We start from the raw sequence: 18,623 nt of genomic DNA on the forward strand, positions 1-18,623 counted from the left end.
AATGTATAAAAAGCAAATTACAGGAGTAAATAATGGACAGTTTGCCCAGCGCATCTCCCTTGCAATTTGGAATACTGTGTTTATTGACACATGTTTAGTTTTTGCATGAAGCATGAAGTAAAAACCAGGCACCTCCATGGGAAAGCTCACAGCAAAATGGAGGAAATTCTGAAGCACAGCAAATCTCACTACAGCATTTGGTCTTCCACTAAAAACAGCTTGCTCAACAATTATTCTTGCGTGATGCTTATCTGCTTAAACATTTCTCCCCGAGGTCTTTGCCCTGTTCAGGGTTCCCCAGCATGAGAAACAAAGTCCAGTAGTCACAATAGCATCACGTTCTCAGAACAGAAGAGATTCAGATTTATTGGAAACTCAAGAGGCCAAGAGCTTAGATACTATCACTGATAGAAGAATGTCCTTCAGTTCCTACCCTGCAACTGTTTCTTGACCTTGAAAATCATTATATTTAATTAAAGACAAAATATATCTTCGGTTATTTGGAAAGTGTTTTTCAGACAGTCAGCCCACGCTTAAACACTTGAAGTGACCTCTTTAAATGCTACTCCCAAATGATTCTTCTCTGATTAAGATCAGTGATAATATCCATAAATGAATTGTTCTTTGCTATATAACAGAACAAATTATTCTTTAAAGTGAATACTCTTCTTTGGGGCTGCACAGTCATTGCAGCAATTCCCCCACCCCCAGAAGTAAGAGAACTTTTTTATCTATTTTTGTTTTTGACAAAATAAAGTTTTCCCACGAATTCTCTACCAGGCTTTGACACCCAGGCTGTCCCTATCTCACAGTTTCATGATCAATGTATCATTTTGTCTGAATCAATGCCGTGAGAAAGGGCATTCTTCCAAACTTGTGACCTTTCCCTGGTTCATAGGGAGACAACATTTTTGTTGAGAGCATAAGCACCGTTGACAACATGAAATCTGGGTGAAACAGGAAAACCAGAGTTATTCTTGAGTCCATGACTCACCAAAATGCTACTCAATATTAGCCAAGGCTGTACTGCCACCCACCACTCATTGATCATCACACCAACGTTCCACTTTGAAGTAGAAAAGTGTTCTCTCCAGCTGCAAAGCCATTCATTAACACAGTGCAGAATTGCACATCCGAGTCACCAGAAACAAATGAAATACCTAAAAGAAAAAATCTTTTCATACTTCTTTGGCAATTTCCCACCATCTAACAAAATTGTATAACCATTTAACAAGTGACAACTTTTAAACTAAATCTCACTTTCTTGGGCAGTAATCTGAGCACAATTAAAAGTTAAAAAACAAACCAGTCAGCTAGCTTTCATGTTTCACAGAACTCTTCAGAGGCTTGATGATAAACAGGGAGGGAAGAGAGAAAGTAATAGTGCTGGTAAAGAACAAGGTGAAAGCCCTGTCTGCAATACATCACAGTCTGAAGTGGTAATTAAGGAAGCTCTTTCGAGATTAGTTAGGTTAGATTGCGCCCAGTGCAAAAGGTCACTGGTTACAACAAGGTATACAGGGACAAAGAAGCAACAACTGTTCCCCCTCCAAAAATATAAATCCAGCAGTTATTCTACATGGCCAACATGGCTGCTGACATTTTTTCCTCTCTCTCTCATGTTTCTATGTATTTAGGTAAACAAAACTACTGTGCTGGAAAGACAACATTATTCCATTTCTCTGCATAACCAACCCATTTGAGAATCACATCACAAGCCCCCCAAAATGTTAGGGTGAAACTTAAATAGAAATAACAAGAGGAAATGTTTGGGCATTTGCTGAACTGAGGTAGCTATGCAAACACAGAGAGAACATTTCCAAGTTTTAAATGTTATGGGAATTCTAAACTAAAGCATCTGAAGTTATCAGCCATTCTAAAATGCATCCTGAAATGTATTTTACATATTTTCAATTTCCTGTAACGAAGGCATAATTCTAATGCCTGATAAGGTTATGAGCTGGTTTCTGGACTGTACTACTTCAGACTGCCGGGGGGGGGGGGCGGTCACATGCTCAAACACCATCCTATACAACATTTCCAGCACATGGAGAACAAGAAGGATCTAATCTAACATTCTCCCAGACATTCTAGTTTTCTGTGTGTGGGGTTCTTTAGGTATGGTGGCGCATTTGATCATGGAAGACCCCACATACAGTGTGAGATGGTGCAGCCCAGAAACAGGTTTACCAACTCTGCAGTTTGTGAGAAGTGAACCAAAGTGGCTTTAGACACAGGAAGAAAGAGCTAACTGTAATGGGCTTCCATATTTGGGCACTACATTGAGCCCAACATAAAAATTACATGACATCTTGATTTGCTGAGACACAGAGAGTGTTGCTGAGGCAGAAAAGTTGTTATATGCTTGCCCAACGTTTCCATTTAAAACATACTATAACAGTCCACTAATTCCTGTGCAGCTGTTTCAACAGAATAAAAATGGAAAAGGAATAGCAACTGCCTTTGCTTTATGAAAGAGATTTCAACATCCTGTTAAGATAGTCATTTCACTTTGGATTGTAAATGGCCACACATGTACACAATGGTAAGTCAAGGTTGCTAGCCAGTCCTGGCTTACTGTGAATAAGTTGCATGCTGGCACATGCAGCCTAGACTGTTGGCTCTTCCTTGCTCCTCCAGTCCTCCAGCTCTCGTGCATGGGTAAACAAGAGAGTAAGCAATTGCTTCGCAATACATCCAAATCCAGGATCTTGGTTTGTTGCTCCTAAACAAGCCAGGATTCATAAGCCAACAACAAACCCTAACTTACAAGCTTGTTTGGGAGCAAGAAACCACGATTCCTGGTTCAGACGTAAGGTGAAGCTATCGCTTCCTGGTTTATGTATCTGCTCATGCAAGTGGGAAGCAAAGGGGCTGCATGCAGCTCATTCACTGTAAGCTGGGGTTAGCCAGCCTGGCTTACCATTATGTGTGAATGCAGCCAATGTAATTCAGGGCTGTCAAGATAGGTAACATCCTTGAATACAGTACAAAAGATCATGTACACAAAACTGAAATGACTGCATCTATTTTTTTAAAAAGAAGTCTAAACATTTAAATAACACATTATAATACATGCATGGATTAGTAAACAGCAAAACTGCCAATCTGTTTCAGTTGTTTGTTATTAGAATCAACAAGTGTAAAATTAATATGCTTTCAGACAAAAAAGCATTACTAACTAATGGCAGCCAGAAAGATAACAAGTACAGAAATGTTGAAAGATGAACAATGGCCCCATTTACTTTACTAAATAAGAATATATTTGGCAATTTACAAAAAGCTCTCAAAATGAGCCATTCTAAGCCATGAAGGATGATTTGTCCCCTCATAAGTCCTTGGACTCAAATCGTTTGCCCAGTTCAAATGGAAGCCATGTGAGGCACTAATGGGATTTTTCAAGAACACAAGAGGGTCTGGGTCAGGGGATGGAGCACTCTACGGAGAGCCTCTTTAGCAGCTTGTAAGGGGAAGGCCACACAGCCACTGCATAACTCTTCTAGAAAGCTCTTGCTTGGTCAGTCTTGGGAGAGAAGTGCAAATAGAGCAGAAGCATCTTTTGACCACCATGAGATTGAAAATATGGAATTTCTCCATACTTTGTCTTCACCAAAAGCAGTAATGCCCCCCTTCTAAAGACTTGAGAAAAGAGGAAGAACTGTGTGGATACCTGTATGTCAGCTCGTGTGACTGTATGGGAAATGGGTCCAGTTCTGGCATGTCATGTGAACTGGGCAATACCTCAGTTCACATGCAACACCAAATCATGGTTTGGCACAATGTGAACAAACCTTGTTTTGCACACCCCCTCATGTGCTCTAATTCAGTTATTTACTTCCTCTTTAATACAAGCCATAGTTTGCCATTACACCTGAACTGGCAAACTATGGTTTGCACTTCTCTAAGCCAGCTTTCAAACCATGGTTTGCAATCCTGGTTTCAAGGACAACTGCAAAACTTAAGTTTCTTTCATTGTTTTCCCCACACCCAAAAGGTTTCCAAATAACTGAGCTGAAACATGCATTATTGGATATATCACTAGTCAGCATCATAACATATTACAATCCTATCCAATTAACATCACTATTAATACTCCTGAGACCTATATAAGTTCAGAATTCACAAATGACCTACAGAAAACCCGTCAGCTCTGTGCCAACAGAAGTTACAACATACTATATCCTCTCATAATCATACCCAGTTACTCATGAATCTCAACAAAGTAGGGAACCTCTAGCACGTCTCTACTAAATCAATCATATTATATTCTAAAAGCCAATGTGGCACAGTACAGAATATATACTAAAATATTTTCTAAGCATTAGCAGTTTTCTCCATCCTCCCACACACTCTCTCCTCCTCTCTCTTACAACACTTTAAACCCATTCTTTATTTGCATATCAATACCCACAATGCTGTTCCAGCTCACAGCGGTGCATCTAAGCCCTGGGAACAAGTTGAAAGGTTTTCATGTACTCCATTATTTTCTGTATGCTTTGAAACCTTTCTAATAAACATATCCTCAGAATAGCTCCCTTGATAATTGCCTTGCTAGAATGAGCTCTTAGAACAGAAGGAAACTCTACAAGTGGCTAGGAGAACTGTTACAAAAGTGTTGAGTAAAAAAAAAAAAAACCCCAACAACACTGAACTCAAATAACTAATTGACAGATGAAACAAATGAAACAGAATATAGTTTCAACAATTCATTTTGTAAGAAACAGTATAGAAGCCTTAAGAAAGTAATTCGTTATAAGAATGCAAATAGCTCCCTTTGTGTAAGCAAACGTTTCTTTACTTGAAGAGGATATAGATATCATCATCACTGAAGCCCCACTAAACAAAGGCACAGCCTTAAAATTGGCACCTCATCAGTTGCTAGGATGAGAAACAGTGTAGTATAACAAGCATAAAGCCATTCAAAACCATCATCTGTTCCAAGACTGTGTTTCTAGCCTCAATTTAGGAAAAGGAAAAAATGTTCTCATCTCTCAAACAGTTGTTATTATTGAACAATTTTTAACAATGAAACTATGAAACTAACTAATTTAAATGTTATTCTTCCATGTCAAGGACATTAGCCTTCAAGAACATTATGCATCATTCTCAGTTTGCAAAATATCCACAGATATAGCAACACGTCAGGTATCAAGGCCTGGTCTTGATCTTCCCACAAGATCAATATCTAATCTTTCAAGAACATATTCACAACTTGACATTGAACTTTAAACTATTTAATGATCTTCAAAACTAATATTGTTACAAAAGACAAAACAGCACTATCATTTGCAGATGACCTGCTATAGATAAAACATAAAAATGTCAGCAAAAGTGAAGTAGCAGTTCGATTGAATGGGTGTACATGACTCTTAGGTTGCAATTACACTACCATGTTTGCACTGTTTCCCTGCTGAAAATGCTTTTAGCACTTATAGGTTTCATACTCCCCTACTGGTATAGTGTTATATCAGATTTAATTACCACTGGAAAATCAGCACTGTACAACAGAGACAAGAATACAAGGGGAGGATTTAACCTCAATTCCGATAGTAGCGGTTACTATGGCTGCAAAAACACAAGTGGAAAAAGATATACAGAAACAAAAACTTATATCTTATATGTCTATTCTGTGTTCATTACCCATTCACACATACACACACTACTCAGCCACGCCACCCTCACATGCAGGGTAACAATTGCTCAGCATTTTATATTTCTCATTTCTCTGCACACATACCCTAATGGTATATAGCCCTTTGTGCTGGAAGCTTTATTTCTTAGTCTTTAGAATGCTCAAGCATAGCGTGATATCACAGCAGCTTAACCAGTCGTTACCAGTGGGCTTTCAATATAGTCAAGCCCAAATTCCTGCAGCCAACAGCTAAAGAGATAGACAAAACCACCTTTTTTTGCCCATCTATGTGGTCTGTTTTAATTGGACACCTCTTTCACCTCTCTGCAACTACAGTGAGTGCCCTAACAGTTTGTTCAAAACTGACTTTGACTCTTGTTATGAAGATTGCTGAAAACAAAAATGGGAAGACTTAACTGTCAGAGCTTTTTCAAACAGTAGATTAAATAACTGAGGATGTGTTTGAACTGACATTTTTCACACAATCCACTACTTTAATTACTAAGATTAGCTTGTGCTATTCACAACATATTGCATGTCCCAACTTGATAGGGTTTCATCTGACAAATATGCTCTCCTAGAGATGGAGCAAAGGAGATCGTTACCTTGTCGTGGTGCTGGAACTTGAGCACCTCAATGTCATGAGCTAAACCATGAAGGGACACCCAAGACAAGAAGGTCATGGCAGAGAAGTCAGACTAAATACGATCCCTGGGGAAGGAAACGGCAACCCACCCCAGTATTCTTGCCATGAAAACTAAATGGATCAGTACAACCAGAGATATGTCGGCATACCATTGGAAGATGGGACTCCCAGGTCGGAAGATGGTCAAAATGCTACTGGGGAGGAACAGAGGATAAGTTCAACTAGCCCCAGATGTGATGACGCAGATAGCTTAAAGCCGAAAGGACGGCTAGCAGCCGATGGTGCTGGTGGTGAACGACGAATCCAATGTTCTAAAGATCAGCACACCATAGGAACCTGGAATGTAAGATCTATGAGCCAGGGCAAATTGGCTGTGGTTATTGGGGAGATGTCAAGATTAAATATAGACATTTTGGGTGTCACTGAACTGAAATGGACTGGAATGGGCCACTTCACATCAAATGACCACCAGATCTACTACTGTGGACAAGAGGACCACAGAAGAAATGGAGTAGCCATCATAATTAATAATAAAGTGGCTAAAGCAGTGCTTGGATACAATCCAAAAAATGACAGAATGATCTCAATTCGAATTCAGGGTAAGCCATTTAACATCACAGTGATCCAAATATACGCCCCAACCACAGATGCCGAAGAAGCAGAAGTAGATCAGTTCTATGAGGATCTGCAGCACCTACTGGATAGTACGCCAAACAAAGATCTTATTTTCATTACAGGAGACTGGAATGCTAAAGTGGGTAGTCAAATGACACCTGGAATTACAGGCAAGCATGGTCTGGGAGAACAAAATGAAGCAGGACATAGGCTGATAGAATTTTGCCAAGACAACTCACTGTGCATAACAAACACTCTCTTCCAACAACCTAAGAGACGACTTTATACATGGACTTCACCAGATGGTCAACACCGAAATGAGATTAACTACATCCTTTGTAGACAAAGGTGGCGGACATCTATGCCGTTGGTAAAAACAAGACCTGGAGCTGACTGTAGTTCAGGTCACAAACTTCTTATTGCCCAATTCAGAATCAGACTAAAGAGAATAGGGAAGACCCACAGATCAGTTAGATATAAGCTCCTAATATTCCTAATAAATGTGCAGTGGAGGTGAAGAATAGATTTAAGGGACTAGATTTAGTAGATAGGGTCCTGGAAGAACTATGGACTGAAGTTCACAACACTGTTCAGGAGGCGGCAACAAAAAACATCCCAAAGAAAAAGAAAACCAAGAAGGCAAGATGGCTGTCTGCTGAGACATTGGAAGCAGCCCAAGAAAGAAGGAAAGCAAAAGGCAACAGTGATAGGGGGAGATATGCCCAACTAAATGCAAAATTCCAGAGGTTAGCCAGAAGAGATCAGGAATTATTTTTAAACAAGCAATGCATGGAAGCGGAAGAAGATACTAGAATAGGAAGGACAAGAGACCTCTTCCAGAAAATTAGAAACATCGGAGGTAAATTCCAGGCAAAAATGGGTATGATCAAAAACAAAAATGGCAAGGACCTAACAGAAGCAGAAGAGATCAAGAAAAGGTGGCAAGAATATACAGAAGATCTGTATAGGAAGGATAATAATATCGGGGATAGATTTGGCGGTGTGGTCAGTGAGGTAGAGCCAGACATCCTGAAGAGTGAGGTTGAATGGGCCTTAAGAAACATTGCTAATAACAAGGCAGCAGGAGATGACGGTATCCCAGCTGAACAGTTTAAAATCTTGAAAGATGATGCTGTCAAGGTGATGCATGCCATATGCCAGCAAATTTGGAAAACACAAGAATGGCCACCGGATTAGAAAAGATCAACTTATATCCCCATACCAAAAAAGGGAAGCACCAAAGAATGTTCAAACTATCAAACAGTGGCGCTTATTTCACATGCCAGTAAGGTAATGCTCAAGATCTTGCAAAGTAGACTCCAGCAATTCATGGAACGAGAATTGCCAGATGTACAAGCTGGGTTTAGAAAAGGCAGAGGAACTAGAGACCAAATTGCCAATATCCGCTGGATAATGGAGAAAGCCAGGGAGCTTCAGAAAAACATCTATTTCTGTTTTATTGTCTATTCTAAAGCCTTTGACTGTGTGGATCATCACAAATTGTGGCAAGTTCTTGGTGGTATGGGGATACCAAGTCATCTTGTCTGCCTCCTGAGGAATCTGTATAACGACCAAGTAGCAACGGTAAGAACAGACCACGGAACAACAGACTGGTTTAAGACTGGGAAAGGAGTACGGCAGGATACTCTCACCCTACCTATTCAACCTGTACACAGAACACATCATGCGATGTGGTGGGCTTGATGAAGCCAAGGCTGGAGTTAAAATCGCTGGAAGAAACATTAACAATCTCAGATATGCAAATGATACCACTTTGATGGCTGAAAGTGAGGAGGAGCTGAGGAAGGTGAAAGAAGAAAGTGCAAAAGCTGCGTTGCAGTTCAACCTCAAAAAAACCAAGATTATAGCAACCAGCTTGATTGATAACTGGCAAATAGAGGGAGAAAACGTGGAGGTGGTGACAGACTTTGTCTTTCTAGGCGCAAAGATTACTGCAGATGCTGACTGCAGCCAGGAAATCAGAAGACGGTTACTTCTTGGGAGGAGAGCAATGACAAATTTTGACAAAATAGTTAAGAGCAGAGACATCACACTGACAACAAAGGTCCGCATAGTTCAAGCAGTGGTCTTCCCCGTAGTAACCTATGGCTGCGAGAGGTGGACCATAAGGAAGACTGAGCGAAGGAAGATAGATGCTTTTGAACTGTGGTGTTGGAGGAAAATTCTGAGAGTGCCTTGGACTGCAAGAAGATCAAACCAGTCCATGCTCCAGGAAAGAAAGTCAGACTGCTCACTTGAGGGAATGATATTAAAGGCAAAACTGAAGTACTCTGACCACATCATGAGAAGACAGGATACCTTGGAGAAGATGCTGATGCTAGGGAAAGTGGAAGGCAAAAGGAAGAGCGGCCGACCTAGGGAAAGATGGATGGATGATATTCTGGAGGTGACGGACTCGACCTTGGGGGAGGTGGGGGTGGCGACGGCCGACAGGAAGTTCTGGCGTGGGCTGGTACATGAAGTCATGAAGAGTCGGAAGCGATTGACCGAATAAACAACAACAACAAATGCCAGTACCAGCTTATGGTTGTGCAGAAGTTAAAGAAATTGTGACAAGGCAATCTTATTTTTATTTAACTTTTACATGTTTTTAAAATAAAAGCACTCACACTCATATAAACATACAAAGCAAAGGCAGAACATAAACAAACATTCAATAAAAGTAATTACAAAATAACATTTAGAAACACATTATAAGAGCTCCTCTTCCAATTCCCTCATACAGATTTAGTAAATTGACCAAATGTCAGAAAGCTTATCAAGATAAAGCTGTCACTGGTAATATATTCTCTCAAAAGAGGCCAATGCTGTGCAATCTTGAGACCACTGCACGATTGAGGGACATACTTTGTCCTTCCATCCATGTAGTATGAGTCTCTTGGCCATCATGAGAGCTCGGGGTTTGAAGAACAGACTACACAGAGGAGCATCTGGGAAATCTTATTTACTCTAATTTCTCACTGTATCTGTCTGCTTACATTATGTTCTTCCTAGTAAATGATTGGGATTTAGCATAAGTTAATAACAACTGTAGAGAAAAAAGTGAACACTACAACCACAACTACTGCAGAATTTGATCCTAGGAAACTAGTTAGGGATTTCTGCAGGTTTAGGTAGCCTCCATTAGCTAAGATCAGAACCATATCTGCTCCGTGTACTTAAGCTATTTTGAATTCAGCCTGCTAAATAAGAACCAGGAAAGGAAAGGAAAGGAAAGGAAAGGAAAGGAAAGGAAAGGAAAGGAAAGGAAAGGTTCCTCCTGTGCAAGCACCGAGTCACTGCTGACTCCTAGAGGGACGCCGCTTTCGCTGGCGTTTTCATGGCAGACTATAGCGGGGTGGTTTGCCACTGCCTTCCCCAGTCATGACTACCTTTCCCCCAGCAAGCTGGGTACTCATTTTACCGACCTCAGAAGGATGGAAGGCTGAGATGACCTGAGCCGGCTACCTGGGACCCAGCTTCCGCTGGGATCGAACTCAGGTTGTGGGGAGAGTTTCAGCTGCAGTACTGCCGCCTACCACTCTGTGAATATAAAACCCAAACTAAGCACACACACCCAAACATCCTCCCAAGTAACAGCCTCAACAGGGTGAAGGTGGAAAATTATTCTTTTCCTTATGCTTCATTTTTCTTTGCCCAACTCCTAGCCATTGATTCTTCCATGAAGCTTGACCCACCTAAAACCAACATGACATTTTAATAAATGCATGCAAACGAATGCGAGGGTCAAAGTCAAGGTGACTGAATGAAGTTATAATTCCCAGTTCTCAGCTTTAAACACACTCCTAAGCATGCTTACTCTCAAGTAAGTGAGCACAGGATTGCAGGCTGATACTGCAATCCTGTACTCGCTTACCTGGGAGGAAGCCCCACTGAACTAACTGCAACTTCCTTCTGAGTAGACATGTATAGGATTGCAGTATTAGCCTGCAAATGTTTACCTGCCATTACAGTTTTTATTGTAAGTGAAAATACTACCCCTATCCAGACATTTCATTTAACATGCGAGTTTAAACTGGGGTGAGGATGTGCACAAAAGCCCCATCTCAATGTCCCTACATCCACAAGCTCCATTTTGTACCTTCATGCATTCAGCGTGAAGTTCTGAAACAAGATTCTAAGCATGTTCAATTGAGCATGCTTAGAATCTCCCCTCAGACCTTCATGCTGAATGCACAAAAGTCTGATGTCTCTTCCCATGGGGATCAGGATTTTGTTGTTGGGGTTAACATGTGCGTCCCCAGTCCCTCCTACACACATTTTGAATGCCTGAAGTGGGCTAGTATGTTACAGATAAAGTGAATATTCAGCTAGCTGCCTCTCTACCGTGTTGGAAATATTTAAACAGAGAATCAGGGCTTAAGAGTTCCTTGCTAGCAGGATGTTTCTCATAACAGATGCTCAGTTCTAATTGTACTGCCTTCTTTAACCACCACTAACAGTATTAATTATATCATCATTACAGACATAAAAGGATAAGAGCTGACAGTTTGGAGTGGTAGAAACCATGGGTGGGTGTAGTTATATAGGAAGTTCATGACAAAGAATTCATGAGCACAAATCGTAGTCATACATGCCTTGAGTTCTGTGGGAAAAAATCTACAAACTCATTTGTGCATGCCAGCAATTTCCGCTCATGGAACTTCAAGCACACAATAAATTCAATGCAAGCACATTTTATCTGTGCAGCAAAAATGGCTGCATACATCAAAATACTTCCCCCCCACCACCACAAGTGGTTAATGTATTTGAAAGCAATAGCTGAGGAAGCCAACCGCTGTTTTTTTCTAATTGTTTTGCACCTCAGCAATAGTACAGGGGTAGGAGAGTACAGGAGGGAGGAAGACTTTCTCAGAAGCTATAGCTAAGAGAAAACACTGGTCTGGTTCTGACAATGTTACATTTGATTCCACTGAACAACCAGACACACAACCATGGATCCTTCTAAATGATAAGAATGTAACTCTCTTCAAGGTTTTACCCATGATTTGATTTGTTTGTTCAGCTACATGGAGCAAATCTTGTACATAGGAAAATCATCCTACGCAAGAGAGTGAGGTGGGCAAAAAGCAGCACCCTAGGTTAAGCTTTGCCAGTTCCTGGATCTATGAGAAGACTGCATGGACACATTAGCATCCTTCCTAAATATCATCTGGGTGGCTGCCAAAGCATGTGACATTACTGGGAGGTAAGCTGATGCAAGTTATAGTAGGGCAATGGGGTGAAGAGTGAGAAATAGAGACAATTGTGAAGGAACTATTTATGAAGCTCTAAGACTGCAAGATGTCACACTCAGTTCTTTTACCACACACCTCAAAGACAAAGTAATGCCCCAAAGCCCTCAGTTAGGAGAGCCCAAGAAGATGGATCAACCAAGAACTTTGTGTTAATTTCAATGCTTCTCAAAAAGTTGCTTACAAGAACACATACTTAATACACGATTTACTTCTATGCTCACCATTCTAACTCAGATTAGGATCTCCACTTGACTCTTTAAGATGCAGAATTCCCAAGATCACTGAACACATAATCATCCTTTTGTTCACAGAACCATCGTACTAAGGAATGGTTCAAAGGTGAATTATTTACACTGTTTAAACCAAGTTCATAGCAGGATTCTCACAATCCTACTATTAATCCCTGATTTACTGCAGATTGACCTGGAGTGTTCTCACAAACATTCATGTATTTTAAGAACACCACTCCAGCCTTTAAAAGATAATTGGGATTTGTCCAGGATGGGAGGGAGTGGCTTCCCGCTGCTGCCATCATCACCACTTCGCCTTACAACATTGTTCAGCAAAGATTCTCAGTGCCAGCCCAGTAACAGAAAATAAAATCAGGCTAGCATGATAGCTGATACCATGCTAAAAAAAGCAAATCATGGATAAACAGCTTTGTGAAACAAGAAACCGTTGGGGACCTAAGGATTTGAAAGAAAGCCAAGGGAATTAGTAAGATAAATAAGCTGTTTAAATTGGAGAAATCTGCAAAAATAAAAGCCCAGTACTGCTGCAAAAGTAGGCTTCAGCATCCAAGCCTTTGCCAGCATTTAGTTACATTTAATGAAAGCTCATCACACTGGAACACCCAGCTTTCTCTTCCTCATCTGACCTCAGCTCCATGGCCTTTAGTAGTATAAGGCAGCTTCCTATGTTTCTAAGGTACAGTGTGGCACAGGGGAAGCACATATACTGACTCAAGGGAGACCATGTCAGATTGTGGGGAGGGGGTGCAAAATTCACAACAAGCTTCAAAGCCCCTCTCTTGGAAATACGCAAGATTAAACTTCTAGAACACAATACGTTTTAAGAGCATTTGTTGTGGTCATTTTTTATACCTCTTAACAACCAGGAATACACCTGCTCTTAGGGAATAATCACATGTGGTCCAAACCATGCAAGGCCCCATCCCATTCTCCTTAACAGCATCCAATCTTCTCTACTTTATGTACCTAACCTTTGTATCTGAGAGACCTACGCTCCTCCACCCACCCCCAGAAGCTTATAGCAGATTAAAATAAAGTACAAACCAAACAGGAAAATAATCTTCATACTAATTTACCAAAGGCCCATGCTAAAGCCTCACTTCCTAATGCAACAGACTGAAGACCATACAATGCTTTCAACATTTGAACGGGTTGTGTATGAAACATACACCTGCAAATGGATATTCGGTCTGCTTTTGTTGAAATTTAGGTATGGTTCTTAGAAACCTGTATTTTCACACACACTCCATATATATGCATTGAAATTAATATATTCAAATTTATGTAATCATATTTTTTCTTTCTTTTCTTTTGTCAACATTTTAGAATAAAAATGAGTTTTTTTTAAAGGCCCAGGCTAATAAAACCATTTTAATTTTCCATCTAAGGACACAGTCCTATGAATATTTACTCAGAATGAAGTCCTACTTTGTTCAGTGTGGGATTGCAGCCTACAAGATGGCATCAAATACTGCTGGATAGGGTATTCCACAAGCAGGACACTACCAGTGATGTGGGTTTTCTGGAAAAAAAATTGAATTTGAAAATTTAGGTCAATTTGCATAGGGTCGTTTACATAGGAACATTTTCAGTTTGTCATCAGAAATGTTCTAATGCCCTAGAGCGGGGTGGGCAACTTGTAGTCCTCCAGAAATTTTGGCCTACAGTTCCCAGTATCCCTCACCATTTGCTATGCTGGCTGGAGCTTATGGGAGCTGGAGCTGTAGGCCAAAACATCTGAAGGGCTACAAGTTGCCCACCCCTATTCTAAAGAGATCTAATTTAGCATATTTATTTTACTGGTGTTTTGTAAACAAAGCTTTAAAAAGTACCCCATGTTACTTTTTTGTCCCAATAGACCATTCGTATTGAAATATGAGGGGAAAATTAAAGCATACTTGATTTAATGTTCCATTATGTAGAAACTGTTATTGGATTACTTGTAAAAATTTAAAGACAATAGCATGTACTCTCCTTACATGGTTTAAATGGGGGGGGGGGAGGTACTGAAAACTGTTGGCACACCCATTAATTTTACCAACCCAAAGAACAGTGCATGATATGCTGACAACTACTCATCTATTTCACCAGAATTCAACTCTCTTCCACTAAGGTTGTTGGGGCAACTTCAATTTCACTGTCACTATTGATTAGTTCATTTCCTCTTGAGACATACACATATTTCAGAGACATATATGTAGTTTCTCACATACTTGCTAAAGATAATCACCTGAAAAACATTCATTACAACTCTGAAACTTCCAAGCTTGGCTAACATTGTATCTGCAATTAGCATACATTCATTTTTATTAATGAACTTATGAAACAGAAATTTTTCTGCAGAAAAATACCCCCGCTCACACTTCATTAGACATCACCATAGGCCCTATCCCCAGTTGCCGGCCACTTAGAAAGCAATCCTATGGCCCCTAGAAGCATCTGAGGGGCCATAGGATAATCTGGATTTCTGGATCTGAGTTCAGAGATAGCACTCCAACCTCAGACCCAGGAGTCTGAGCTTCCCACCCCCTCCCTGCTGGCATGGAGAAAACACAAAGGGGAGAAAACACAAAGGGGAGGGTAACTTACGGAGAATCCTCTGGCCTCCCCAGCCGCCTTCCCTCCCACCCCGCAGCGCCCCAGCTGGATGGGCAAACACCCCATCTAGCAAAATCCAGAAAAGGAGGAGGGCAGAGGCAAAGATCGCCCCTGTGCTTTTCCTGCTATGCATACGGTACCCATCAGCCTCCAAATTCAGAGGCTGACAGCCATCTTGATAGGACAGCACCCACAGTCTCAAAAGATGGGGCACTTGGAGCAGGCCTCCAATGAATATTGGGCATGTTCACTAATGGGCATGTTCACCTGGGAGAAGGTGGCCTTTCAGACACTTTCAACTGACCATTTCACAAGAGTTCAATGCAGCTTCAGCTCTGGGCACATGCAACTTGAGGGGAGCTAATATATACCAAAAGAGTAATTCTGGAAGCCTTTCCCATAATTATAGAATTTTTTCTCCTTGAAGATTCACCAAAACTTTCAAGAGGGAGTGCACACTGCTGCATATATTTGTTTCCCTATCTCAGTATATCTAGCAAAGACACATTTTGTAACACTCAAATGATACAAAGAACATGTTTGAGTGCTTTTTCTACATTGGGAAAAAGTACTGTGTGAAACATTCTTGAAAAGAAGAAATAGTAACAGGGGATGGAGGAGTTCTGCTTTTAAAGTTCTAATAAATGCACACTATGGTGCTTGTTGGAAAGTTGCTTCTGCTATTGCTTGTAACTTTGATGTTCCTTGCTGCTGCTGCTGCTGGCCTTCCCTTTCTTTTGATAAGCAAGCAGTACTTTCCCTGCTAGAGATAAAGGGCAAGGGGCATAACTGCAACGAAAAAACCTTCATTCATCCTGTATTCCCAACTGATGTATTCCTAAGACTTTACAGTACAATCTTTTGCATCAGAAAGAAGCCCTATTATGTTCAGTGGAACTTGCTCAGTTGTTAAGTCGTGTCCGACTCTTCGTGACCCCATGGACTATGGCACGCCAGGCCTTCCTGTCCTCCGCTCTCTCCCGGAGTGTGCTCAAGTTCATATTCATTGCATCAGTGATGCTATCTAGCCATCTCATCCTCTGCCGTCCCCTTCTCTTTTTGCCTTCAATCTTTCTGAGCATCAGGGTCTTTTCCAGGGAGTTTTCTCTTCCCATTAGGTGGCCAAAATATTTGAGCTTCAGCTTCAGTATCTGTCCTTCCAATGAGCACTCAGGATTGATTTCCTTTAAGATTGACTGATTTGACCTCCTTGCAGTCGAGGGGACTCGTAAGAGTCTTCTCCAGCACCACACTTCGAAAGCATCAATTCTTCGGCGCTCAGCCTTCCTTATAGTCCAGCTCTCACAGCCATACGTTACTACTGGGAAAACCGTAGCTTTGATTATGCGGACCTTTGTCGGCAAGGTGATGTCTCTGCTTCTTACTATGCTGTCTAGGTTTGCCATAGCTTTCCTCCCAAGGAGCAAGCGTCTTTTAATTTCATGGCTACAGTCACCGTCTGCCGTGATCTTGGAGCCCAAGAAAATAAAATCTGTCACTGCTTCCATTTCTTCCCCTTCTATATGCCAGGAAGTGATGGGGCCAGATGCCATGATCTTAGTTTTTTTAATGTTGAGTTTCAAACCAGCTTTTGCACTCTCCACTTTCACCCTCAACAAGAGGCTCTTTAGAACCTCTTCGCTTTCTGCCATTAAGGTGGTATCATCTGTGTATATGAGGTTGTTGATAATTCTCTCGGCAATCTTAATTCCGACCTGTGATTCATCCAACCCAGCGTTTCTCATGACATACTGCTGAAGGCTAGCTTGTAGGATTTTGAGCATAACCTTGCTGGCATGTGAAATGAGCGCAATTGTGCGGTAGTTTGAATACTCTTTGGCATTGCCCTTCTTTGGAACTGGAATGTAAACTGACCTTTTCCAGTCTTGTGGCCACTGCTGAGTGTTCCAAATTTGTTGGCATATTGAGTGCAGCACTTTAACAGCATCATCTTTTAGGATTTTAAATAGCTCAGCTGGAATACTGTCATCTCCGCTAGCTTTGTTGTTACTAATGCTTCCTAAGGCCCACCTGACTTCACTCTCTAGGATGTCCGGCTCAAGTTCAGTGACCGCACTATCATGGCTATCAGGGACATTCAGATCTTTCCTGTATAGTTCTTCTGTGTATTCTTTCCACCTCTTCTTAATCTCATCTGCATCTGTTAGGTCCCTGCCTTCTTTGTCCTTTATCATGCCCGTCTTTGCACAAAACGTCATGCCCTTGAGATCTCCGATTTTCTTGAAGAGATCTCTAGTTTTTCCCATTCTGTTGTTTTCCTCGATTTCTTTGCATTGTTCATTTAAGAAGGCCTTCTTGTCTCTCCTTGCTATGCTCTGGAACTCTGCATTCAGTTGGATATATCTTCCCCTTTCTCCCTTGCTTTTCACTTCCCTTCTTTCCTCAGCTACTTGTAAAGCCTCATCAGACAGCCACTTTGCTTTCTTGCATTTCTTTTTCTTTGGGATGGATTAGTTGCTGCCTCCTGAACAATGTTACAGACCTCCATCCATACTTCCTCAGGCACTCTGTCTATCAGGTCTAACCCCTTAAATCTATTCCTCACCTCCACTGTATATTCATAAGGGATCTGATTTAGGTCATACCTGAATGGTTTAGTGGTTTTCCCTACGTTCTTCAATTTAAGCCGAAATTTTGCAAGAAGCAGCTCATGATCTGAGCCACAGTCAGCTCCAGATCTTGTTTTTACTGACTGTATAGAGCTTCTCCATCTTTGGCTGCAAAGGACATAATCAATGTGATTTTGATATTGACCATCTGGTGATGTCCATGTGTAGAGTCACCTCTTGTGCTGTTGGAAAAGAGTGTTTGCTATGATCAGCGTGTTGTCTTGGCAAAACTCTATTAGCCTTTGTCCCACTTCATTTTGTACACCAAGGCCATGCTTGCCTGTTATCCCAGTGATTTCCTGACTTCCTACTTTAGCATTCCAATCCCCTATGATGAAGAGGACATCTTTTTTTGGTGTTAGTTCTAGAAGGTGTTGTAGGTCTTCATAGAACCAATCAACCTCAGCTTCTTCAGCCTCAGTGGTTGGGGCATAGACTTGAATTACTGTGATGTTGAATGGTTTGCCTTGGATTCGTACTGAGATCATTCTGCCGTTTTTGAGATTGTACCCCAGTACTGCTTTTCCCACCCTTTTGTTGACTATGAGTGCTACACCATTTCTTCTAAGGGATTCTTGCCCACAGTAGTAGATACAATGGTCACCTGATTTAAATTCGCCCATGCCTGTCCATTTTAGTTCACTGATTCCCAAGATGTCAATGTTCAATCTTGCCATCTCATGTTTGACCACCTCCAGCTTACCTTGAGTCATTGAACTTACATTCCAGGTTCCTAAACAATATTGTTCTTTACAGCATCGGAACTTACTCTCAGGTAAGCGTGCATGGGACTTCAGCCTTAGTTCCACAGCAGTAGATAAAAAATCAACTAGACCAAAGGGCTACATCAGCACTTTTGAGAGTATCACATCCACACATGCATACACTTAAACAAAAGTAAACACTGTTCAAAAATCACTCTGAGCACAAGGGAGAGTGTGTTTCTTGTCACAGGCACCTAAGCAATAGGTGCCATGAAAGACACAATAAAAT

The 18,623-nt window shown here is 41.1% G+C and overlaps 1 protein-coding gene across 8 annotated transcripts in view; it reads right to left on the bottom strand.

Moving 5' to 3' along the window:
- HMG20A (high mobility group 20A) overlaps nt 1–18,623 on the bottom strand; it is a 76,050-nt gene that overhangs the window by 53,635 nt on the left and 3,792 nt on the right. For 4 of the 8 annotated variants that reach the window (XM_084816802.1, XM_084816799.1, XM_084816805.1 and 1 more), the window contains one exon: nt 13,831–13,924. The exons of 1 other annotated variant lie outside the window; for it this stretch is intronic. In XM_084816802.1, the coding sequence (XP_084672928.1) occupies nt 13,831–13,867 (37 nt within the window). In that variant the 5' untranslated portion in view covers nt 13,868–13,924. Of the gene's footprint in view, nt 1–13,813; nt 13,925–18,623 lie in introns of all 8 variants that reach the window. 3 more of the 8 variants (XM_084816803.1, XM_084816801.1, XM_084816804.1) reach the window with 1 other exon arrangement.

Source organism: Heloderma suspectum, chromosome 11 (genome assembly GCF_057233095.1).
Source record: "Heloderma suspectum isolate Gila_16-S chromosome 11, 16-S_ref, whole genome shotgun sequence".
Taxonomy (NCBI): domain Eukaryota; kingdom Metazoa; phylum Chordata; class Lepidosauria; order Squamata; family Helodermatidae; genus Heloderma; species Heloderma suspectum.